This window comes from Haliotis asinina, chromosome 15, assembly GCF_037392515.1.
Source record: "Haliotis asinina isolate JCU_RB_2024 chromosome 15, JCU_Hal_asi_v2, whole genome shotgun sequence".
Lineage (NCBI taxonomy): Eukaryota > Metazoa > Mollusca > Gastropoda > Lepetellida > Haliotidae > Haliotis > Haliotis asinina.
In genome coordinates, this window is record NC_090294.1 from 49777291 (window position 1) to 49803811 (window position 26521).

The window sequence follows — 26521 nt, forward strand, 5'->3', positions numbered from 1 at the left end:
TTCAGTATGGTTCTCAGAATTGATGTCAGTTAGTGTGTGCTTTCATTTTATGGCATAATTTGTTCAAGAATGTAAACTTCAGTATGGTTTTCAGAATTGATGTCAGTTAGTGTGTGCTTTCATTTTATGGCATAATTTGTTCAAGAATGTAAACTTCAGTATGGTTTTCAGAATTGATGTCAGTTAGTGTGTGCTTTCATTTTATGGCATAATTTGTTCAAGAATGTAAACTTCAGTATGGTTCTCAGAATTGATGTCAGTTAGTGTGTGCTTTCATTTTATGGCATAATTTGTTCAAGAATGTAAACTTCAGTATGGTTCTCAGAATTGATGTCAGTTAGTGTGTGCTTTCATTTTATGGCATAATTTGTTCAAGAATGTAAACTTCAGTATGGTTCTCAGAATTGATGTCAGTTAGTGTGTGCTTTCATTTTATGGCATAATTTGTTCAAGAATGTAAACTTCAGTATGGTTCTCAGAATTGATGTCAGTTAGTGTGTGCTTTCATTTTATGGCATAATTTGTTCAAGAATGTAAACTTCAGTATGGTTCTCAGAATTGATGTCAGTTAGTGTGTGCTTTCATTTTATGGCATAATTTGTTCAAGAATGTAAACTTCAGTATGGTTCTCAGAATTGATGTCAGTTAGTGTGTGCTTTCATTTTATGGCATAATTTGTTCAAGAATGTAAACTTCAGTATGGTTCTCAGAATTGATGTCAGTTAGTGTGTGCTTTCATTTTATGGCATAATTTGTTCAAGAATGTAAACTTCAGTATGGTTCTCAGAATTGATGTCAGTTAGTGTGTGCTTTCATTTTATGGCATAATTTGTTCAAGAATGTAAACTTCAGTATGGTTCTCAGAATTGATGTCAGTTAGTGTGTGCTTTCATTTTATGGCATAATTTGTTCAAGAATGTAAACTTCAGTATGGTTCTCAGAATTGATGTCAGTTAGTGTGTGCTTTCATTTTATGGCATAATTTGTTCAAGAATGTAAACTTCAGTATGGTTCTCAGAATTGATGTCAGTTAGTGTGTGCTTTCATTTTATGGCATAATTTGTTCAAGAATGTAAACTTCAGTATGGTGAATATTTATGGAAGATTATGTGGCATTACAAATTATCTTCTTCAAACAACATTCATGATGCTCAGAATGGAAAACTTGTTTAGAGTAAAATTATCTGCATTGCAGCAGTGTTCTACAGTCATGAGAATTGTACTTTGAGTTTAGTACATCATAGGATCCTGTTGTGCGTTTTCAGTATTATCCAGGAAATATTTGAATGGTTCGTTGGTTGGTTATTGTGCAGTGCCACACTCCGCAATACGTTCCAATAAATCTTCACTATACCTTGCATGCATACGTACGTGTTTGCTTGATAATTTTATTACCTCCCTTTGCTGGCTCCTCATTCTCACAGTCATTGACTATAGCCAATCAGCTAAGTTGTCGTTACAACCATGCATGCCAGCATCAACAAATATATTGGTCGCAGCTGCAAAGGTTTGTTAACAATGCGACTCAGATTTTAAGGAAATCATATAGACAAATTGACAGGTCTGAAGCTTTAGCAAAAATATATGCAAGAACTCCTACCTTGTTCAGAGTACCTCTGAATCATTTGTGGTGCCAAGTTTAATCAGTTAGATAATTAAAAAGTGAAAGTGAGTTGTGATTGGTATGCTCAACTTCCCAGCATAGACACTTGATTGGATAAAAAGCCAACCAAGGGAGGTAATAAATTCGTCGGGTTGAGCCGTAGATGCATTCAGGGTATAGTGGAGACTTACCGGAATGTATGTCCAGTGGCAGTCTGTAAATAGCTAAATCTGGACTAGACAATCAAGGGTTCAACAGCATGAGCATCAATCTACTCAATATGGACATGATGACATGTGTCAACCAAGTCACCAAGCAAGACCACCTGATCCCATAAGTCGACTCTTTACGACATGCATGGGTTTTCTGAGAACCCAGTTCTAACCCAGATCTTCACAGGGTATATCGGAATAGTTCTTGAAGGGAACTGCTTTGATGTGGCTGTCTCTGTTGACATTTTAAACTATCAACTCCATACTGCGATGAGCTACAGTGTCTGAGTACTGGTTTCCTGTGTTGATATGAATCTTTGATGGTCTACTTTAAGATACTAGATGGAATGTCATTAAACCTGAAAGTGCATATTTAATGTCTTTCTTCCGAAGATAGCAAGGTAAGAGAGTTTCTTATGAAAAGTGTCTTGCAGTAAACATGATTTTTTCACAAACTGGCAGTGATGCTGTAAAAGAGCAAATGCTTGAAAGTTTCTCGTGAAGATTGGGGTTTCTGATTTGAAGCTCTCAGTTTGTGTTTACTGAGAGAGTCAGTGATGTTCTTGGACAAACCCATTCTATGAACATATTGCATTATAGTTTCTTAGAGATATTCTCAAAACTCTCAGAGCATTTAGGTTATTAAACTCATTATCGTAGCTTGAAGTAAGGCATTTAAGTCTGGTTTTAACTTAACAAGACTTTTTTCAATAATTTTTTTCATCCCTCTCGTTCATGATGCTTGGGTCACAGTAATGACAGCAGAGCAAGTTACATTTCTCAAGATTGTCACTGTGAGCGTATCAGTTTTCACATTTATGCTTTCATAAATGTGAAGTATATTCAAGTCAGTTCTTAAATATTTTGCGGTCTATGATCGATGATGTCTGTGAATGTGGGCTCACATGGGTCAGCCTGTCAAATCAATATGCCGATCAGTTGATCAACCACTGAACATATAGTACAATATATGGAAATCGAGAAGTCATTAAGACATGCAGACCCAAGTGAGTCGTGCTTTAGATTTCATATTTGCGTATGGTCCGACTCAGCCTCTGTTCTTCCAGTAAAGTATTGTCGCAGAGAGCAGACGGTCAATAGCTCAGTCTTTGGCCATGTCCTACCAGGGTGTTATAAGCTGATACTTGTTATTTCCCTGCCTTCTCAGTTTTAAGGGGATAAACTGGGACATCTTTGGATGTATTTCCAAAATGTATGGTAGTTTGTACATTGGTGGTGAATGTATGTGAGTAATGATTTGCTGGTCAAAGGACAATTTATCATTTTCATAAAGAACGTTTTTCTTTGTGATCAGTTTTTGGTATCAGTGAGTGATCGTTTTATTTGAATTAAGCAGCCAATCAATCATCAATTATAATCAGTCTTCAGATAGTGTTCACTTTACATGAGTAGATAAATGTCTGACACTTCTAAATTTGGAGCTGGAATCTCGCTATGTGCATGTGCCAGAGACACATTTGTCCAGAACTGTCTGCCACATTCTGAAGGCTGTCTTGTCTGTTATATCAGACAGTGATATCTTGCTCAACAGGCATGTATAGGTGTATCTAGCATATAGCTGAGGGGATGTTGGTGTGAGGGGTGGGGTTGGGGGGTTGTAGAGATGAGATTGTTTGGAATATGATGCATGTTGAGGGGTGTGGTGTGGGTGTGAATGTGTGTGTTTTTAGAGCGTGTAGGTCTGTATGTAGGGGGTGCACGTCACGTGTGTGTGCATGTGCGTGTGTGCCACGAACATGTTCATGCATGTTTTTTATGGATGATATAACATTAACAGCAATGACTTTTCTGACAGTTTGTTGGGAAGAGCTCTTCTTGTGATGATAACCACGTATCCAATATTTATGGTATGTAATATCCAAACAGGCAAAAATAACTGACTACAGCATGCAACATATGTACTGTAGTACACAGGTGCATCTGTGTCTGTACATGTATGTCACTGGCAGTGTTTGCAATGCTTAAATTTGCCAGTTGGCCATCAGAGCCTCCTGCAACCTGCAGGCTTTAAAATCTACAGGCCCTAAATGAAATCTGGAAGCCCATTTTGCTAAAGACAAAAAATAAAAACAAAATGGACCATGGGCGGATCCAGGAATTTTGAAAGCAGAGCCCCGAGTGATTTCCTGACCCTGATGGTTTTACACTGTGTACCAAAGTGAGGAGAATTGTTTTCTAGGGATTCCCAGTTGTGGTTCGGGAAGGTCACAGGATGGCCTTCAGGAATAATGGATGAGAATGTCCTCATAATGGTTGATCAGACCATCAGCGAGTGAGTGAATATTGCTTAGTGTTACATCAGCAATATTCCAGCTTCTCTTGGCAGCGATCAGACCATGGGAGCCGCAGGTTACTCTTACTTCAAACAGTATATGAGTGTTTTGTTGCATCAACAGGTTGTTATTATCTGGTTGATTTAAACTTCATTTGACTCTCAAACATTTAAATAATGTCAAGGCACTGTGCCATGTTGAAAATGGATATTTTGTTTCAGACAGACTGATCTTTAAACATACATTGTTTTAACCTTCTGACTTTTCATTTTCTGTGCATCACATAGATATTTTATATCAAGAATGGTTTCATAATCTATGGTAGACAAAATATTAAACATGGCAGGATGCTTGCTTGCACTAAGGGTAGACCAAATGACTCACTCTTTGTAGTCCTTATTGGGTTCATTGTTGGAAAGTTCTGCAAGTACACATTGCCTGTTATAATGAGAACTAAGCAAATTGAGTACTGAGAGGTCACTATGGTACCAAAGTCACCTAGCTGGGTTTGAGAACCATTGTAATTAGGGCTGGGATGGGTCCATATTTTCTGTGCGCATACCCCATTACCTTATCCTACGTGGATACCTTGTCATGTTAATTCCTGATATCATTTATGTTAAAAATGTCAATATACATACATTCTTCGGCTCGGAGGCTAAAAGTTCGAGTTTTTCAGTATCTTTACCATGTATTATATTCAGTAGAGCTGACTGTTATTGTGTCTAAATCTTCAAAGACAATACAGCCTTTTAATCATGAAAGAATAATACACTACACTATTTAATCTAATAGTCACATGATCATAACAGGTCCGGATACTGAGATGGGTACTTGGGTCCAACTCAGTACCCGCCCATCCCCAGTATCTGGTCTGCAGACCTAAAAGTAGATGATCGACATGGTGTATGCCAATAGTTTTTGTTTTCTTGGAAAATAGATGTTGTTCTGTCAAACTGGCTCCCAGTATCACTCTCATGACTTAGAAAGATCTCAATATTCATTATGCAGGATGCTGACTGCTTTTATGAGAATGAAAGGTATTGGGCTCTATTAATACTTTTATTGGTCATACAGTTGTCATGACAACGCTCATTCCATATACTAATTAGAGGTCCATATGGCTCCAGTTTTGAAGGCCTGTAATGGTCAAGACAAGGTATATACATAGAGTTCAAGAATAGTGTCTGGCCCTCTGACAAATCTGGCAGATCGGTAACAGTCAGATAGAAGTCACCAAATGAAGATTTCACAATGACTTTGTCTGAAGTTGTTATTAGTGGCATGTTGTTTGTGGCATATTGTTTGCTGTTTATAAAACTTTTGTTTCTTAATAATTTCAGTGCCAGTTATAAGAAATGTTAAAATTGAATTATGTGTATAATTTTTATTCTATGGGTCCTGTAAATCTCAAGTGGGTCAGACAAGACATCTGAAACTTCTACAACCATGTGTTTTGTTACTCTGAATCACCATTTGTGAACACTGGATACAAGTAGTGACTGAACCCACTAGACCGTTCTACAGGTTTTAAAGACCATGATAGTCTTGACATGAAGGATGAAAGTAGTGACCTGCATTACTGGATTGGTTATCAGTCTCCATGGCTTCATGGAGACTGGCTGTAGTAGCAACTAGTCGCTCCATCAATCCATCCAGGTTGTCCTGTTCTGATTACAGGAAGCTTGGCTGTCCGGAAGGACACAGATAAGTGAGTACTTGAGGCAGGAATGTGGCTATCTTAACACTCAGTGTAATGGTGCCACATGTAGACATATCCCACATCCATATGCCAGACTCCTGCTTCTCAAACACCATCTGTCAGTACAACCATCTTAAAGTCCTTCTCAGATCCAAACACAGTACTTTACTACTTAATGGCTGATACAGTAATCTTAAATACAACATTAAACACAGTTGTAGCTGACCTCAACACTTACTTTCAGTGTCTCCCACTGAAGAAGCATATTACCTGGGAAAACAGTCAGCCTGTTCTCAGTAGCTTCCTGTATCCGGGAGTAGTTTATCACCAGTTTGATAAGATTGTTACTCTTGACCTGTTAGTGACAGTGACATTTTGGAAATAACATTCACACCTCCATCTCTGCTATCAGCGCCTGACTGAAAATTATGCTCAGCAGCTCAACAGCCAATGAAAAGATGTCACAGCAAGAGCATAGGCCTACATTAAAAACTGCTATTGTATACAAGCAAATCCATGATATGTTGGATCATATTTGAAGACTTTTATTCTATATTGTTTTCTTATAAGGACTAACATTAAAGACCCTTTGGTGCCAAGAGATACCAGTTTGTGTGAAAAACAGCAAGGACTAATGGTATTAATTAAACATGTTATTCTGGGTATTACACCTTTTTCGTGAAGTAAGACTTGTACTACTTTTCTGATGAAACCAGGACACAAAGAATTTAAAAACTCTGATGATTTTGCTGCTTACATCAACAATACATTTTAACTGAATTGCTACTTTAGAATCATTTGATTTGAGTCAGACTGAAAATGAAGCTTGAATGAAACTGAACTGAACAGATTCAGTTTCTAACTAACCCCTGGGCACCAGACTGGTGTGTGGGTGATAAACAATCAATATCAGTCCATGTTATGTTGTTGTGATAAATCAATATTAAAATAACCATGGTTTTATTCACTTATTTAGATGGAGAAAAGGCCATATGTCTTATTAGTGAGTCCAGTCTGGAGACTTGCCAAAAACTGATTCCTCTTCCAGGGCAGCTAAGTAGCATTGCTTACAATTTTGTGTGCTGGATCCCTTGCAAAGTGTTCATAGCAGTACGACATTGGTGAGCCTATGACAAACTATAGAACTGGTTGTAATTTTATTATTTTTTTGTGGTTTAGAACCCTGGTAAGTGTTTGAGGTTAAAGTAATGATCAGACGAATGTTAATAGCCTCAGACTTGAAATGTGGCAACATTTGATCAAATTCAGAAAACCCTTGTTTTAAGTGTATTTGTTGATGTTCTTCTTAACCTTGACTTGGGTGTAATAAACAACACTGGCTGCTCTATTACCCCTGGAATGAGAAGCAGTGTGATGTAGCACATGCTGAGAATCTCACAGACTATCAAGTATCATGAACCCGTGAAGGTCCGGGGTAGAATAGGCCTTCAGCAACCCAAGCTTGCCATAAAAGGTGACTATGCTTGTTGTAAGAGGCGACTAATGGGATTGGGTGGTCAGACTTGCTGACTTGCGCAGGTTGATGCTCATGCTGTTGATCACTGGATTGTCTTGTCCAGACTCGATTATTTTCAGACCACTGCCATATAGCTGGAGTATTGCTGAGTGCAGCATAGAACTAAACTCACTCACTCACTCTAGCCTTGTATCTTAAACCCCACCTGTAAGCAACGGTCCCTTATATTCATGTGTCCCGAAACAAACAATTACTGCTTCTCTCATATTACTGACAAAACATATCATTTATTTCATTTCTATGTGAAAAATGCATGTTATTTACATATTCCTGACATGAGGCGCTTCAATGTATTAATAATATGTGAAACAGCATGTTTCTTGTTTGTTTGTTTGTTTATTTTGAGTTGTTTAAAAGCCTCAGTCAGCAATAATCTAGATAGATAATAGTGTTCTATAAATAACTGAGTTAGCCAATTCAGTGATTGATATCATGAGCACCAGTTAAGACAATTCAGACACAATCAATTCAGGATCAACAAAAACACAGTCTGCCCCCAAGTACTGCAGGCATATCAGACAAATTGATGAGGAATGTCACACATGCATCACTAACACCCATTTATCTCCAAAGAGATTGTATGTCTGCTCCAGAGACAGAAGTGGCCTCATGATGAAGGTTTTGTGCCATCCTGTGGGGAACATCTACCTAAAGATGTGCAGGCATGGGTTATCTTCCTGAGTGTCTCTTGTTGTGTATAAGATACACTACAATTGCCAGCCTGCATCTGCCTGGGACATAAACACAGTGCAGGTGGTTGCAGGAATGTTGTTGTCAGCGATGTTGTTGGCATAGTACCAGGGGAAAACATTTACTTCAGAATTATATCATGTCCGTTAAATTTATGTTGTACAGCATGTTTGTGAGACAAGAATATAATGAAGAAGAGAGGCATTAAATACAGCTTATGGCTTGTCAGCTCATATTTTTTTGTGTTTATGCTGGGAATATGTTGGAGTTGTTTGGAATTCATATTTCACAATTTGATGTGTTTCCAGTCTATGACGAATGCCATCTGCTGTTTCTGACAGTTTTGTCGTCTCAAGCTAGTGAACTAGCTTGAAATTTGTATAATTTTCCTTAGAACTTGCTGTGTGTAGAGATGTGATGAAAAGTTTGTCAATTCTAATTTCATTTATGACCAAAAGAGATGTTTGATAAAGGTTCAAGCTCCTGTAAAGGTTTTGAATGCAAGATCAGTTACAAACACTGCTAACAGAATGGAAAAAACCCCATCAGCATTAAATTTCTATTCATGTTGAGAACTCGGCTGAAAAAGCAAATGGATTTTCAAGGTAATGGATGTGTTGCAACCTGATCTTGCTCAGTGGGGAAAGTTGATGTCAGAAATAATTCGCAACTATACTACTCAATTGTTCATAGAGATGGGAAGTCAGTGTCTGAATATAACTAGTTTCTCGGGTATGTTGTCATACGTATAGTATTTAAATTTGCCAGGGATAAGCCTGTGGAGATTCACTGAAAGTTAATTAAACATAAAATCAGTTTGTAAGTAGTTGTGTCTTGTAACAATAAGAGATATGTTTGTATTCTTGTCTGACATTGAGTGATATATTTGATGAATGGTAGTAATGATGAATAGTGAGTGAGGGTAGCTCACGTCAGTAATTACAAATAAAACCTAAAGTATTGTTCCATTTAACCAAATTACAGGAATAATGTCAAAGGGAAGGAAATGGATTGGATTAATTGTCATACTATAGAGGGTTTTTGAAGTTGATGACATGTACTCAAGGCCCTGATACCAGCTCTCCAATGGCCCATTATCCATGATTATTTGTGTGGGTGATACTACGATACTGGACGGGTCAGGTGATAGATGTCATTGCTGTGGGCAGTAATGTTCTTATGGCTGGAAGAGACAATGACACATGTGACCTTGTCCTTTAGGACGTCATTACTTCTCTTTCACAAGCCTCACAGCTCGTTACTTGTCTATACTGTTCCCGTGGTGATGTTCATTTCCTTATCGTTGCCAATTTATCCTCCACGGATAATGTCGCGTTAAGGTATATTACCTGATAATCTCCCAAGCTGCTGCGATTGATGATTGATTTTCTCCAAAGCTGATCAAAGGTGATTCTTTATTACAGAGAGGAACGGCCATGTCCACTTTCCGGCTGAACAAGTTGTCACCCACGACAGTGAAATTCAGATCATCCGTCAAGGAGACAAGTATGACGTGCACCTCGGTTTCCTCCAGTTCCGACACTTGTACCAGGTGACGTTCTGTGTGAAAGACAGTCTTGGGGAGGACATTGAAGCTGATCCTTTACAGAATCTGCATGTCAGGATGGACAAGTATCAGCCAACCGAGGATGGTGAGCAGTGTGTATGAGAGAGTTGACTTTAGCGCCTCTCTGACCGGTATCTCGTGATATAGTCCTAGGCCAAATCCTATCTTTATCTCAGCAGCAGTACGTGTTACCCAGTAATTAGTATGACACCAACTGGTAAAGCTAAACTAGGTTTACTCAACCGCTTGACCAACACAGCCCTCTCACAATATTGAACAAACTATTGAATGCAAGCTAGACAAATGCTTTGCCTCTGAATATTTATAATTTTCATAGCAACAAACATTTAAATAGAAAAGGAACCCCAGGTAGACCAATGATCCTGAGCCCAAGGTAATCTAGACTAGCTTCATTTAGAGCTTTTCCATTGCAGAGAAGACAAGGCAGTAGAGAAAATAATATGGTTCAGGGCCTGGGAGTCACACTGCCCCTCTGTACATCAATGATAACACTATGTCTGCCCTCTCTATAGCGATGATAACACTATGTCTTCCCCTTCCTGTACATCGATGATAACTCCATATGTGCCGCTCTGTAAGGCAATAATAGCTCTATGTCTGCCTCCTCTGTCAAAGGCAATGATAACACTATGTCTGTCCATCTCATCTTGTCTGTACAGCAATGATAACACTATATCTGCCTCCTCTGAACATCAATGAAAACTCAATGTATGCCTCTTCTGTAAGGCAATGATAACACTATGTCTCCCTCTGTACGGCAGTGATAACAGTCCAAGAAGTAGGTGCACAGAAACTGATTGTTGTGCTGAGATGAGGCCACCAATCATTCCTGCGTGTATGCACACATGTATGAACAAGTTCAGCCAACTGAAATAGCAGTCTTTCTTATAACATTAAGTAGCTTGAAAATGTATCACATTTATCCTGCAAGAATGCCTGTGTATGAGATGGATGAAGCATGTAGCAAGATCAATGTGTTTGTACTAATCCTGACTGATATTCATACCGCCTATCGCTTGTAAACAGACTTTATCTAACGGTTATACCAGAGGTCACTTTCAGTTCCTACTTGCTCATCAAGATGTTCTTCTGAAAGGTGAATACTGTAAATCATTAAATTTTTCCGAGCATGATATTTCTGTGAAAATTGCGAATGACTTGAGCTCGCAAAAATATAGTAGAATGCAATGAATAGTCAGTTAACAACCTGTCCTATCTTCGCTTTCACCAGTTATTATTCACCAGTTTATATAATTAACAATAGATCTAGACAATACATATATTAGGCAATGTCAACAACATGATTAATGACTAATTACTAGCATTACTGAACAAAAGTCACTCAATCAATACATCTGCCAACCATGCAACACACATTTCTTAGAGACTGTTTGAAAGGCCAAGACCATCCAGCGGGCGTGGATAGGTTTCATGACACTTATGTGGAGATCAACAGCTTCGCCGACACTGACTAAACTGGTCCTTCATCAGTGCCAATTTTTTAGAGTCATTCCATTTAATTTAATCCCTTTGAACTGTTTTAAGCTTATCTGGCCTATGCAGCAAGTGTTGTTTTTAGGAAAACATCACTGATTGCATACATGCGGAAGTACTCCACTGAATGGTGTTCAAGTTGCAAACTTTAATATGTGATTGGATTTACTTCAGCTAAAACTTTCAGATGCAAGTAAGCTTTGAAACTGTCAAACTAAACTATGTTTTGAGAATTAGGCAAGTCGTAAAAATATTGTGACGTAAAAACGTCTGTTGGTCGCCACTTACAAAAATATGACGCAAAAACTTTGTGATTTACAGTATATGAGGGATCACTCAGGGTTTGCCTTTTGTTGGAGCAGCTGGTTCAACATGTGATGCTGTTGTTTTTAAGAAATGAGTCTTGGTACATTGTCTAGTGTACAGGTAGAGATAACCAAAGTTGAGATGGAAGTCCGCAAATGCTGACTGTATTACTGCTTGGCTGTTGTGAATGTATAGGGCTTCATTCCTGCCTCTAACCACCAACATGTAGCAGTGTGTCCTCAAGGGCAGTGGTTTTATTTGAAATGTGTATCTTGTCACCAGCAGTGACAGGGTAACAGGTAGGATGAGATGTGACGGTCATGTTTTCAGCACCCACGGCAGTTAGTCAAATACTCTCCAGAGAGTTAAAAATAGCATGTGGTGGACTTGATCCACTGACTGGGATATATGTTGTATGTGCTTAGATCATATATGAGAATGGAGTTATAGTCATGTAAGACAGGTTGTTGTTGCACATAACATCCTTCCTGCTTGCTTATGCCCCAGCTTTGTCAAGTCATTGCACACTGTATGACATAAGGCCCGTCTGCCTGCCCAAGACAATCTAGATTTCTGACAGTCTTAATCTACAGCTAGCCAGTCTGGTTGTCTGGTTAAACTTTTACATGTTCCATTCATCAGGGTAAATTGACCATATCTGGTCTGGTTATCTCATGCTGCATTTCAGCCAGTTTGGTCTGTTCATCCATGTAATTACCATAATCCATGTCTGGTGTCAACTTCTGCATTGTTTTAACAGTGATGAAAATGGTTTCAGTCGTCTGCTAAATCACTGACATACCTTCGTTTTGTGGAATAAGGTCAAGGTTTATGATTCACAGACAGGTTGTCAGTCATAAAACATGATAGCTACCAATGCTAATTTGTTATTTTGATTATAGAAGGCAAAATCAAAGGTTTCACACAGTCAGCGATATGTTTAATGTTGTTTTGTTGTTGGAGTAGCAGGTATAACTGAGACAGTATAAAAGAAATAAAGGAAAATAAACAGAATCACCGTGAGGGACATCAGAAATATGCTTCACAAATTGTATACATGTTGGGAATCAAACCCAGGTCTTTGGTGTGATGAGCGAACACTAGCCACAAGGCTAAATGTGATTTCCATACCTGTTCCATACCCCTTTCACTGATAACTTTGGTTTATTTTAACAATCAGTATGAATTCCAGTTATTCAGAAAGTAACAAAATGCCTTTAGCAAAACAAAGTCACAGCATATATAGTCATTTTTATTTCAGTTTACTTGCTGTTTTAGATGCATTAGCAAGAATTTATACCTCCAGTGACTAATGTGCCTTGAAGTTGGTTAATGAAAGTGTTAGTTTTCACCATCCATACAGAAATAAGCCATTAGCGTGATGAAGGTTTGGTAACCAGAAACTCATCCATAAAGCAATGTGCTCAACATAGGCCAATATACAAAAAAGGACGAGTCGGACGACAGTCAACTTTGTTTTAAGGCCTTAGCTCAACAAATGACTGACAGTTATGCATTTGGCAATTATAACTTGCCAAACTTTTAAGTTGGTAGTACAGCTTTTCCATTCTTCTCTAACTAACATGGTACAGATGACAGATATGAACAAGTACCAACTGTTCTGAGGAGGACAAAAGCAACAGGAAACATTTACGTTCATTGTTGCTGTGTTCATTGTGGCAAGTACCTGTTTGTGTCATGGGTAACATAAGCCACTTCTTTTACTCACTGACCCCTGTTGGCTGAACTGATCACTGCTTGCATGGCTCAATAAAACTTGTCTTTGCCATAATGGAAGCATATTCTATGCCTACAATATTACAAATATTTGTGTGGATTGTTTGGTCTTTTTGATATTTATTTTCATGTCAACGAGGTTGTTGTACATGGAGGTGAGTTAATGGCCATGTATTTTACAATGAATGGGGGTTTACATTTGTGTAACCTTCCAACAAAGGACATTTCAGTTCATTGCTCAGTATTGTGTATATAAAGAATAGATAAAGGGTTTGAGGAATATTTTGTTGGCGGGCAAATAGTACAGACAAATTCAGCCCGAGTACATGCATGGCGGACTTAGACCGTCATTACACAAATCATGTTTCTTCCTCGTATTGCAGATTGCTGGCCTGATGTAGGATTTAACTGAGCTATAATTATGTTGCCTGTAGTCTGTAATTTCCATTCAGTTGTGATTGGATTGATTTTGTTATCCTTGTCCAGTAGTAGGGCACTTATTGACCGATGGATGGACAATGCCATCTGATTTCATAGGATTTACATTGTTCATTCACATAATCATAGATCTGGGTAGTTCCAAGCAGAGAGCAGTGTGTGATTTGTCTAGAATATGGGAATGTTAAGACTTCACAGCTTACAAAACAAGTCCTTGGTGAAGACCCTTGAAGATCTGGGTTAGAATTGGTCTTCAGCAACCCATGCTTGTTGTAAGAGGTGACTAGCAGAATGAAGTGGTCAGGCTTGCTGACTTGGCTAACACATGTCTTCTTATCCCGGGTAGATCAATACTCATGCTGTTGATCACTGGATTGTCTGGTACAGACTCTATAATTTAGACCACTGCCATATAGCTGGAATATTGGAGTGTGGCATTAAACAATAACGACAAGAAGTCCCTCTGATTGGCTCCCAGCAGTATACACATGAAACAGAAATAGACCTCAAGACCTCAGCAGCCTTGATGGAAATTCCTGATGAGAACAAGCCATGGAAGCCTGTATGGGGTTTCTGTTTGGAATATGTACACTAGTATAAAATCCTGTACTGGTTATAGGAGGTGCCAGAATTGACTGCATTACAGAAACAATTGTTAAGGGTGAAGTGTACATGAAAAAAATAAAATAAATATGTGAACCAAAATGGCATTTTTAGTTTACTTAATATTAGTGTTTGAAAATACACATTTATTTTTCTTACAATTAATGTAATACCTGCAGTACATCTGCAGAAATGTAATGCCATTATGAGGCGTTTGTTTGCTGAGCTAAACAGGTCTGAGTCACTGCCCTTAGATTATGAGTGGGTGAGTGAATTTCTTAGTTTTATGCCGCACTCAGCAGTATTCCAGTTATATGGCGGCGGTTTGTAAATAATCGAATCTTGACCAGATAATCCAGTTCAACAGCATGATCATCGATCTGCACAACTGGGAACCGATGACATGTGTCGACCAAGTCAACAATGTTGTTATAACACCTGATAACACCTGATAAGTTTTGCTTTTCTTTTAAACATATTTATTCCAGAGAATGGATTGGGTACAAGTTATCCCAACTTAGTGAAACCCTCTCCTATATACATTTTACAATGCTTACATGCATGAAGTGAAACAAACTATGTACAGGAACAGAAAGATATATACAAAAGGAGAATAAGCTATATAAAACAAATAATTACGGGGAATTCATCATTTCCTTACATGAGTAACATTATATCCAATCACTGAACCTTTTAGATTTTAATATATATTTTTGAACTTCTTTAAAAATCTGGATATTATCATGGTACGGAAGATCTGCACTGCCATTTAATAATAAGTGTAGGTTTGCTGGTACTTCAGCTGGTAAGTTTTGCTAGATTTCATTGAGACTTCATTGGTTTTGAAGACAAGGACCATTTGGCATTCTATTTTCAGTAATTCAAGGATTCATGTAAAGAAGATGGTATTGAATTATGGCTGTGATGTAACGGGCAAAACATAACTGACGTGTGATGTGATTTTATAAAATATACTGGCTTAAAGTTCACATCAATATTCGTGTTTTGTCCCAAATATTTTCAGCTATTCTCGGTTAATCCACAATGTTTCAGAATAGGATTAGTGATTCGACCAAACAAAACAAATACTGGTGATACATTTGTTTGTTTGTTTTGTTTTTGTTGGAGTGTTTTTTTTTAAATTCAGTTCTCCCAGTGAAATTTGACATTTAAATGAAGACAAACTATAACTTGTGATTAATGGTGATTTTGTGTCAAGACTGATTAGATGTAAGATCCATGTAATTTTCACTAAATTTTCCCTGTAATGAGTGGAGGATATATTATAGAAAACCAAATTTCAGACAAAACTGACTTCAAAACTGCGAATAGTATTTTTGATATGGATTTAGATATGGTTTCGACATCAAAGTGAAGGTTGAGGACGAGGGACATATATTGTAACAGGTATGTAGGACTGTACCAAAGGTAGGATGACTTCACATTCACCGATGGCAAGCTGGAAGTAGTACATATACATCTGAGGTTTGGTGAAAGAAGCTACTGTTGGTTGAAAGAGACCCACTCAGAATGAATGTTCTACAATTTGGTTACATGGTAACACTTGTACGATTTAACAGTGAGGAACTGACAACATAGCCAGCTGATGGCCAGGCAACAAGTGGATTAAAACACTAGCCTGCACACCAACAACCACACCTATACCTGCACCAGGTCAGATGGTTCTAATGAGGTCTAACAGGGTCATTTGTTTATTATATCTGGGCTCCAATGACATCATTTCCAAGGGAAATATGCCATTTTGTGTTCATTGTGCCAAGAGAATTGTCGGTTAATGTAGAAACTTTGAATCAATATAAGGCCAGACCAATTTTATTTCTTTTTTTATGGATTTTTTTTCATGGAATATTAATTTATTTTTTTTCTTATTCTTGAAAAAATACGGCAAGTGGATCCGTAAAACAAGAAATAAAATTGGTCTGGCCTAATGCAAAGAATAAATCAGTTACTTCTGATATCTGTATTGTTTCGCCTATGAAACCACGTTTGTTATGATGGAAAAGTGGAAGATAAAAGGTTAACTTTCGTGTAAGCTTGCCCTTTGAGCACCTTGCTCCAGAAAGTGCCCTCTGACTATCTCCATGATGAGTCGGTCATCTTCCAAAGGCTCCTGATGTAGTATTAAGTTTGGGTATCAGACTATCTATTAACTATTGTCAAGGAAATGAGTTTGTATGAAATAAGTTTTCAGTACCACAGCCTCTGAACATAGTATTAGTTTGATAGCTGTGATTGTTTTAAATGTCCAGTTTTGACAATTTTGTAAGCCCCCTGTACAGCCAGTGAAAGCTGTCAACATGAATTGGTAATTCATGCAAATTGATTCAGTGTCGTGACTTGAGGGAACTCATCAGTTCAGTTGAGGTTTGTGTGTCAGCGTTCTGGAGATGGTGTCAGCCCTCCATGTAATTATGTTCATGGCAATCACCAAGGAGGTATTTCAGCGCCAGACTCCTCCAGGCTCGTGACAAGACAATGAGGTTCTGTCATAATTTCCCACCCTAATCCATGACCTACATTCATTAGGTAAGGACTGACCCGACAGAACCAACAGGCAGGGGGCATGCTCTGTTTTGTGTGAAGGTCAGCCATTTTGTAAGACTCAGCATTCAGACTGTGTCATTGGAACGACATAGAAACTGTAAAACCATGGAGTTCTGATTCAAAATGTGTCGTCCTGTCAAATGCATACAATAGCTCAGTAGGAGGACTCTCAGAATATGAAGCTGATTTCATGTTCACTCTGTCATCCATTGGTTTACTATCACCAACCATGTGTTTAGCGCAAAGTGGGGAATATAGTATTAAACTCTGTCTGTCCATACATAAGTACATACAAATGTACAAATTGGAACATCTAAAGAACTGGATTCTTGATGACCTTCATTTTCATTACTTTTTATGTTTGATTTAATATTTTGCCACGGGGATTATGCCACCTTAGTAACAACTGCTTGTTTTACGCTGGTTTCATATTGCAAGGTAAATTCTTTGGTGCACACTGTGTCAGAGTGATGATTTAATCAGAAATTAGTGTGTCCAGGTATTTCATGATGTCTCAGCAGATGGTGATGGCCATGTAACCTAGCTGGTTATGATGTTTGTGCAAATGTAGTATTGTTCCTTCTCTCATGATTGGTGTTATTTGTCAAACCCTAACTCACCAATATTCCAGCGTTTTGTAAATAATATGTCTGAGCCAGACAAAATGAGTATCAATCCATGTGAGCAAGTCACTGAATCTCACCATGCTTGGATTCAAACCCAGAATCCATCTCTGAAGGGTCCACTTGTAAGCATGCAAGTGGAGCCAGATCAGTGTAGAATTTCAAGTGTTCCTAAGAGATGACATATCAGGGCTGCTTTGATTATACAGGACCCGCGAAGGTCCCGGGATAGAATAGGCCTTCAACAACCCATGCTTGCCATAAAAGGCGACTGTTGCTTGTCGTAAGAGGTGACTAACAGCATCGACTGGTCAGGCTTGCTGACTTGGTTGACACGTGTCATCGGTTCCCAGTTGCATAGATCGATGCTCATGTTGTTGATCACTGGATTGTCTGGTCCAGACTCGATTATTTACAGACCGCTGCCATATAGCTGGAATATTGCTGAGTGCAGCGTAAAACTAAACTCACTCACTCATTGATTACAGAGATGTGCTGGTGAAATATTACATTCCTGTAACCATGTAATGGTTGTTAATGGCTGACATCACACATCAGCATTCAGATACGACATGAACCAGATTCCCTGTCTGTTTTCATAGCCGATAAACTCACAGCAAGGACCTCTGTGTCCACCAAGGTTGAGCTGTTTAATGGGAAGAATCAGTTTGTCCCTGAATGTTCATCGTATAGTTTATAGGAAACCTGGCATTTATTACCCAAGTGGGACAGAGTTTGATGGATTGCTTGGGATCACGATTGCTCAGTGAATATTACTGCTTTCAAACAAAGTTGAATGGCTGTTGTAGAACTCTGGCTTCAGATTGCCTTAATACTCTTTTCATTAGTTTAGGGTTTCATTATTGTGGTTTATGTACAAGCTGTCATATTATGGAAGGAGTAGTGCTATGCTGTGCACACTCGGGCAACAGGCACTTAGTACAACACGGTGATAGCAAGTGTTACCGATGGCCACAGCATTCTTACACTCTTTGCAAATAACTGATGTCATTGTTGACCTTCACTGATCCTTCAATAAAAGATTCACTGCCATTTTGCTTTTTTAGGCCATTGGAATATGTTTCAGCAGATAGCAGAGACTGGTTAGTTTTTGGCTTTGAAGGTTTATGTTTGGTTGTAACAGGTCAACGGTCAGTAGGATACCCTAGTGGTTAAATCATTCCTTCCTGCATGCCGAAGACATGGTTTTGATTCCACAAACGGGCACAATGTGTGAAACCCATTTCTGGAGTACCCCACTGTGATATTGTTGAAATATTGATAAATAGTGGCATAAAACTAAACTCACTTACTAGCAACGTGATCCCTATCCAGATATGGCGTAGGTCTGTTGCAATTTGTTGCAATCTGTTTGATTAAGTTGATGGAGCCAGTTCAGGAAGACAGGGCTTTTATATGTGCTTTGCAGAGGATTACAGCATACAATGGGGTCTTACAGGACTAGAAATATACTTTTGTTTTCAGCAAACATGAATTACTCCACACCTACCATCTAGTGGTGGTGAATCAGGTTTACAAGGGCCTGTCAGTTGTCTGTCCTGAATTTTGCTGATGCTCAAATATACAAATGTGTTAATTTTGAACCCTCAGCTATTATTTTATTCACAGCTTGAAATTTTTATAACATTTGTGTAAGTCTTTTGTCTGGAATTCAATGCCTTCAAAGGATAGTAAGCAAGTTGTAGCACCAAGAATTATGGTATATTGTATAGAAGAGAGAGTAGGTGCCATTATAAAGTTGTATGTTATCTCGACATACATTGAATATGAAAAGGCTAAATCAGATGAGAGAGAAAGGTCCACCAACGCGATGGTAGTGTTACAAGGGTTGTGTGATTCTATGGGGAGCAGGACAATTCCCACCTGTATGATTGCCACCTGGACAAATGCCACCCAGACAATTCCCACCGAGGACAATTCCTACCCAGTTTGTTTCACTATAACGATGACAACCATTCACATGCAGGCTTAGAAATATTGACATAATTGACTTTGGTATAATATGATGATTCTTTGAACTTTTAGTAACAGTATTTATCACAGCTGTTACACTGTAGTGTGTGTAGGAAGAGTGGATGAAGACTTTGATGGATTGACAACTTCTCTCTTGCAGTGGATGCGACATTTTGATGTAGGTTCTATTTTCTAATGTCGTTATCACGCATATGATGTTACTTTATTGATGTCAGTAAGGCTCAATTTTCATGTCAGTTTCCTGGATAACAAAAGATGTTGCAAGACTGAAAGGTTGAATCTTTTGAACCTTTAATTTTAAGATTTTGGTTTTCAGCCAAACATTTAATAAAAAATTGCATAGCTTGGTACTGATTGGAATTTAACGGTAACGGTTTGGAAAGCGGAGTGCCAGATTTTTTATTTGGCAGAGATATGGTTGTCAGCTGTTGTCAAAAGGTATTGGTGATAATGTATGTGTAGCACATGGTCTGATCATGCCCTTTTGTTACTGTTTTGGCAGTGTGCCAATATATAAAATATTCATCCGAGTAAATAAGCTGTATTGCACAATTTATGCTGTAGGCTAACATCATGCAGTTATGCTGATCAGTATGTGCATGGGTTGTCTGACCAGGTGACCACTGACTGACCACTGACTGGTCATGTGACGTTACTGTGATTGTCATGGTAATCTAGCCATTGAGGTGAGTTAACTGGTAGACCCAGGAACTTGGTGCACAAGCTGGTTGTTTGCATCCCTGATGTTTTAATGTTTTATGGTTCAAAGTTCTTGTGACAGTTCAGCTGAAGTTAAGGTTTAGTTTCCTGTCTGGCACATCGCTCCATATAATTCCAGACCCTATCAAGTCTGAACAGTATGATCTAGTGGTTGATAAAGTGAGCATCAAACAAAAACATGTCACATTCTCATCAAAATCAGCAGACCTGATCACACGATCAATTTGGTCTCTTATGAACACCAAAGGTTATTGTGGAGCTATTCTTTCTGACAATCTCCAAGTGGAACTGATAAAATGGGTTGTTGTCGCAAGTGACTGAGTTAGGTTTCAGAATCAGGACCCGATTGAGGCTGTGGTCTTATTGGAGTTTATGTTGATCTTCATCTTGGTGATAAGACAACGCTGTATTCCAAACTGAACTCCTAAATTACTGTCACAAGTCTAACTACTCAGAACCTACAACTTTTATGTCTTTCTGTACAGTTGTTACACCTTTAAGGCCAGTAAATTGCAAGTAAACATACTGTATGAAACAGAGAATCACAGTAAATCGAGATTGCAGTGTTTGTTGCCCAAGAGCTATTCATTTATATATAGAGCATGTATCATGCTCTTTTTAAGAAGAACTGATTACATGGGAAACAATATAGAAACTGTTTTAGAAATATTTTACATAGACAGTATTTTAAATTCCACCTTCATTCTATCTGTTTTGAGAAGTCATTGACATTCATGTATCTGTCAAGAAATATGCTCACGTCCTCAAGTGTGAAAAATAGTGAACTCTGAACTTCTGTTGGAAACATTTCTAATTATTTCCAAAGACATTAATTGTCTGTGACTTCAGCCAGTGTGCCAGTACCCAGGTCTTGATGTTTTGTTGTGGTCGATGTTTTGTTGTGGTTGATGTTTTGTTGTGTTCGTCTTAGCCAAGAAAAGTGTTTGTGCTAACAGTGATTGAGCAAGACAGAATGACAAGTGACAAGTTGGTACAAGCAGAACATATTTGAGTGACATTTAGAAGTTATTGTGATGAACATGGGGGGTAGTTTATTTAGATGTGCAACTTCTTTATTGCAATGTATGCAGTGTGTCAGTGTAGATGACATGTTAAAATGAAATTACTTCCTCAAAAAATAATATATACAAAACATTTACATCAGTCACAATCAGTTATGATTTAATAAGGAAAGAAGAATGTTTTAAGGACAACATTATCTTGGAACCATTTTGTGATGCAATGATGTATGGAACTGCATCAAAACATACCACTCAATGTTTGACAGGGATAGTGTCATTCTATCTAAATATGTGTTTGACACATATCAGGAGTGTCAGGATATTTGTGTATCAGAGAGAGAGACATCTCCAGTAAAGGGTTGATTCAGGGTCACAGTTTAAGTAAACGTTTCCTGGAAATGCATATTGTATCATGACTTAAGTGAGTTGAGAGTTTGTAATATGCTGTACTTGCCTAAAGCTTGTAGAAGATTCCATAATACAATTCATGAGAAAGTCAGTATATGTTTACATTAGGTCATGTGAGAAGTATTACTTTGATGACAACTAATTATTGTTGAAAGATCATGTTAGCAGCTTCTACTGGAATGTAGCACGATAGTGACACTTAATTACACTTTCATAACCCAGACCTGTACAGCTTCATACTATACTATGTGAGTTGTACCTATAGTATAGTCTGACCATTTTTGCCCTTCGATCAGTTTTTCAAGTAGTGCCAATACCTATGCACGAAACAGGTCCCAGTTTTCCTCCGGTTCTGAATCTCACTCCCTTTCAATTTTACTGTTGTTTGATTCTATACATTTTCAGAGACAAAGCTTTAGTCTAGGCTGTAGTGTTACAGTGTAACATCCACAAGCCTACTGGTATAGGAATCACCTACGTGTGCTGGTGTTCCCATATAATTAGTGTTTAGTGTGAAACCTGAAACCCAGGTGACCTTGAAGTGAACATAACAAACTGCATCAGGGTGAGCCACTGTGTATTAATCACACTTAATTATTGTCAGGCTCAGAAACTTAGTTGATGAAGGATGGTTCTCAACCAATGCACAAAAATACAGACTCACATACAGAATAGTTTCATGACTCACTTCCTGGTAAAAAAATTTGATTATGGATTCTGTAAATTGAACAAACAGCTGACAGCTATAAGAACATTAAAAGTTCACAAGACACAAATAAGAAAACACAGCCAATCTTCCTAATATCACAGTGTCCATTTTTACTCTCCTGCACAAGTTCATGAATACCTATTAGCTTACACAGATGCACCTGAGGCTTTTTATTACCCAAATTCTGATAGGATGGTAACTGTGGCTACCAGACAGCTTGCAGCAGCCTCTGTCTTGTGATATCAAAGGCTGTCACTGTTTACTGGCTGCCATAATATTTTTCTTAACCCGCTAGGTGTATAACTCAATTATGCTCATGTTTGCAAAAATAGATTGTAGTGAAAACCACGATGGCTGTGTTTGTTTCAGGCGAGGGGCATCAAGTGGTTGTTATATTCAACGCTCATCGAGAAAAGGTGTTAGAAGAAAGTCTCAAGATTACTGACTCCAAGGACAAAACTAAATCCATTACACTGTCCTTCCATGCACGTGTCCTAGGTGAGAAGAACACAACATTATGGGCAGTCTGTCAACGCTTGACATTTTAGATTTGTTTGTAGAATATTTTTGTTATATTCATGACAGAATCATTGTTCTTACTTAGAAGCACTTAAGTTAGTTTATAATTCAACCAATCATTGTTTGAACAACAAACACTCTATAGTTACTCTATTGTTTTTTTTTCTTTCTGTAAATAAGTACTGCATGTAAGCAAAGTGGAAGTTGAAAACTTTATTGGCAGTAAAAACCTGAATTCCACAAGTTTTCCACAAGTAGACATACCAGAACCTTCCTTAGTTCAGTTTTCCCATTGTGAATGGAGGACATGGGGAAAGTACTTTTGAAGCGTCTGCAACTGAAGTTGCCATTTTGAAACTAGTGTCATAAAAACTTGAGAAAGATGTATTTTGATAGGTTAATGCATCGTTTCAACAGTCAGTCAAAACTGCCATAGACATAGCAGTAGCGGGTACTACATTTCAATGTGATTCTAGAAAGCTTTTCATCCATTACCCTTCATGGTTATGCATATATACAACTAGTGCCTGAAACGACGTCTGCCCAGTGGCCCGCTGCCTGCAAGTTACTTGGTGGGCTTACCACATTGCATAGCCAGCATAGCCAGTATATATTTGGCCATGTCACTGTCTATGGGTGTTATTTTGAAAATTGTTTACAATTGTGGTAGCTAGAAGACGTCTGTGTGTGTAGGTCATGATCAATCAAACCATACCCTCACAGATCAGCCTACCCTTTTATCTAACACTAAACGTGATCGGTCTATAGAATGCTTTCAGCGAACAAGTCATTTTTGCTGAACTTGCTGACCATTCTGACTTTGCCTGTTTGCCTCATTCAGCTGGCAGTGACAATAAATGAATCAACAGGCACCACCAAGATATGCTTTGTAAAATTTGCTTTTGTATATGTTAAGGTTTACCTAAATATAAGTATTTCTTTGATAACAGTATTTTAACACCTTACCTCAGTTTCCTGGTCTTTTTTAGGAGTTTCATGCACTGATATATATATTGTGAAAATGTCGAAATCATCTTAAACATGGCTCCAAACCATTATGCACAGGCATATATTGTATCCAGACATACCACAACAGAAAGTGACAGCACTTTCACCAATGCATGGAAAGTTTTTACTCTGGCACAATCTTTTTTATTGAAAATATTTTGAATAAGTTGATTTTGGCAGAAGGAAAACACACAGACTGGTCACCATTGCGTCCTCCAAATTTGCGAGTCTGTTAGAACCCCCATCTGCAAACCCCAAACAACATATGTGTAGCTATGTGTTTGTGCCCAGATGTTGGTTTGCGAAGGTATATCAGTACAGGGGCCTGTTTCATGAAGTGATCGTAGCTCTTAGACTGTTGTAAGTCTATGTTATAGTATTGGAGTTACAATCACCTTTGCACTACAGTCGCTTTGTGAAATAGAGTTCCCATACCCAACATATAGAGGATTCCAGCCACTTTTATCATTGCAGGCAAGGGTCAAGGAACACCTGCTCTACGTAGTGGTATCCACTGCCTCAGCGTCGACTGGGACGAAGACTCCAGTGACTGGCAGGGATTCGACTAAACCCCTGGAGAAGATCATTGTTGACTTATCATCAGTACTGCATGAGCTTGTATACAATATGTTCCTGAATTATATCAGAATGAGGGGTGCGCTTCAGTGCGTGTAGGTGAAAATGTTCACTCACCACACTGAAGGCCTCGGTTCAATTACCAGATACAGTGTGTGAAGCCATCTCTTGTGCCCCCCAATTTGATATTTCTGGAATATTGTTTGAAGAGATTTCACCCTTTCTCTACAACATTGTATAGCAGTCAGAGATGATGGTGGAATGTAGACTGTACAAGCCGTGAAGTATTGATGATTTTCTGATAGGATACCGACTTCAATGGCATCAAGATGAGACTGTCAAACTCTTGACGTATACAGAAGTCTTGATATTCCTAATGTGGAGTTGTGGCCTCGAAACATGTAAAAAATTAACATCATGTACATATGAAATTTGAATGGTATCAGTCATGGACTGTTTTGGTTGGACTTCATTGAATCTAAATTGATTTGTTTCCATGGTTACAGTGGATGATTTTAAGATAAGTTGTATTGTAAATTTTCCTGGTCTGTGTTTTTATGGTATAAACTACAAAAATACTTTGTAACTCAGGATCGTGATAGAAAAGTTAAAGAATTGTTTCAGTAGCATGATAATCCTATCATATCCACGTCAGTTACCATAGCAACACAATTGAGAAAAAAACAAAACAAAAACAAGCTGAAGTTCCCAGAAACTTTGTTTTACTCTCTCCACAAGCTAGTTTTTAATTACAAAAAATAATTACCTTGTATGTTGTTTGACAGCAATGACTGATTTATTTGGACCATTGGGAAAAAAAGACTTTTATACGTTTTTCCCCCACGACATGATGAACTGAAGTGATCTTTGATCAGCAAGCAGAGTATAAGGTCAAAGGTTTGTTACCAGCATGAGGCTGAATATACTCATGAAAGTAGCCTGATACATCTTTGAAAGTTCAAAGGATGTTGTTACAGTGTCATGTCTGTGCAAAAGGGGCTTGACTTCAGGAATATTTCAAACCATCTTGCCTTACAGGTATGAGGGTAACCTGGTGTAGTATTTGTAGAAGAAAGAATGAAGTTTTAGAGTAGGATAATAGAATAGACAATAATAGTACATTCTGCCAAAAGAAATAGATTGTGTTTATTAATAATGGATTTGGTTTCATGCAGTTCAGAAGTATGTTCTTCTCAGGAGGTCTTCTTTTAATATTACTTTTTTCAGTATTTCTGCCCCAAAACAATGCCTTAATGAGTGTTTTATAAAGGGCACTCTCAAAGCACTACATATTTGTAACCCAGAAGTTTAAATATGAAAAGATTTATTATATTAAGATTGTTGTAACTAATGTCACATGTTTGTAGACTTACATTCACTGGTAGCAGGACCAATAAAGACCACGTGACTGTATTCTTTTGGTTTTACTTCATTATTTGTATTACTGAATTTTGTGGTAAAATCTTAGTGCCACAGAACATAAGGCTCCAGAACCCCCCCCCAAAAATCACAATCCTGAGAAAACTGTTTCGTGGTTTCCAATTTGCTGGCCAAGTTCACATAGTTTAAACAAACATAAATCCCTGAGGTATGTAAAATGAAACTTGCTTATTTTGGACTGTGCAGCTCCCAGGTTCACAGAGAATATGTTGGTTGTCATACATCCCCATTTATCAACAATTTCCTGGAACCACAGGGTTCCACTATATATAGTGCTAGTTATCAAGGAAATAAGCAAGACAAGAAGATTTCTTTTTAGGACAATGTTTGTTCTAGTAGGTAACCAGTATGGTATTGGATAAGACTGACTATTGTCTGTTGTACAGAGCCTGATATGGTACTTGTTATTGCCCTGCCTTGTGCTGGTAAAGTGTGTCTGATTGGGGTAACTGTGTGTAAATGTGGCCTGGTATTTCAGTGCACTAGCAATAAAAGAATCCCAACACATTTTGAGATTAGTTAAGTGAGTTAGTTTAGTTTTACTTAACACTTAGCAAATATTCCAGCTGTGTGGCCTTGGCCCGTAAATAATTGAGTTTGGGCCAGGCAGTCCAGTGATCAATAGCATGAACATCAATCTCTGCAAATGGAAGCAGGCCAGACCACTTGATTCCATTTGTCACCTCTTACGACAAGCATTGGCATGCATTGGAATTTACTAACCAGGATCTT

The 26521-nt window shown here is 38.2% G+C and overlaps 1 protein-coding gene across 1 annotated transcript in view; it reads left to right on the plus strand.

The window, feature by feature from the left end:
* LOC137265410 (adipose-secreted signaling protein-like) overlaps positions 1-25762 on the plus strand; it is a 36808-nt gene extending 11046 nt beyond the window's left edge. The window contains exons 2-4 of the mRNA XM_067800807.1: positions 9463-9690; positions 22616-22744; positions 24248-25762. Coding sequence (XP_067656908.1) covers positions 9463-9690; positions 22616-22744; positions 24248-24342 — 452 coding nt within the window. The 3' untranslated portion in view covers positions 24343-25762. The remainder of the gene's footprint in view (positions 1-9462; positions 9691-22615; positions 22745-24247) is intronic.
* The last annotated feature ends 759 nt before the right edge of the window (positions 25763-26521 follow it).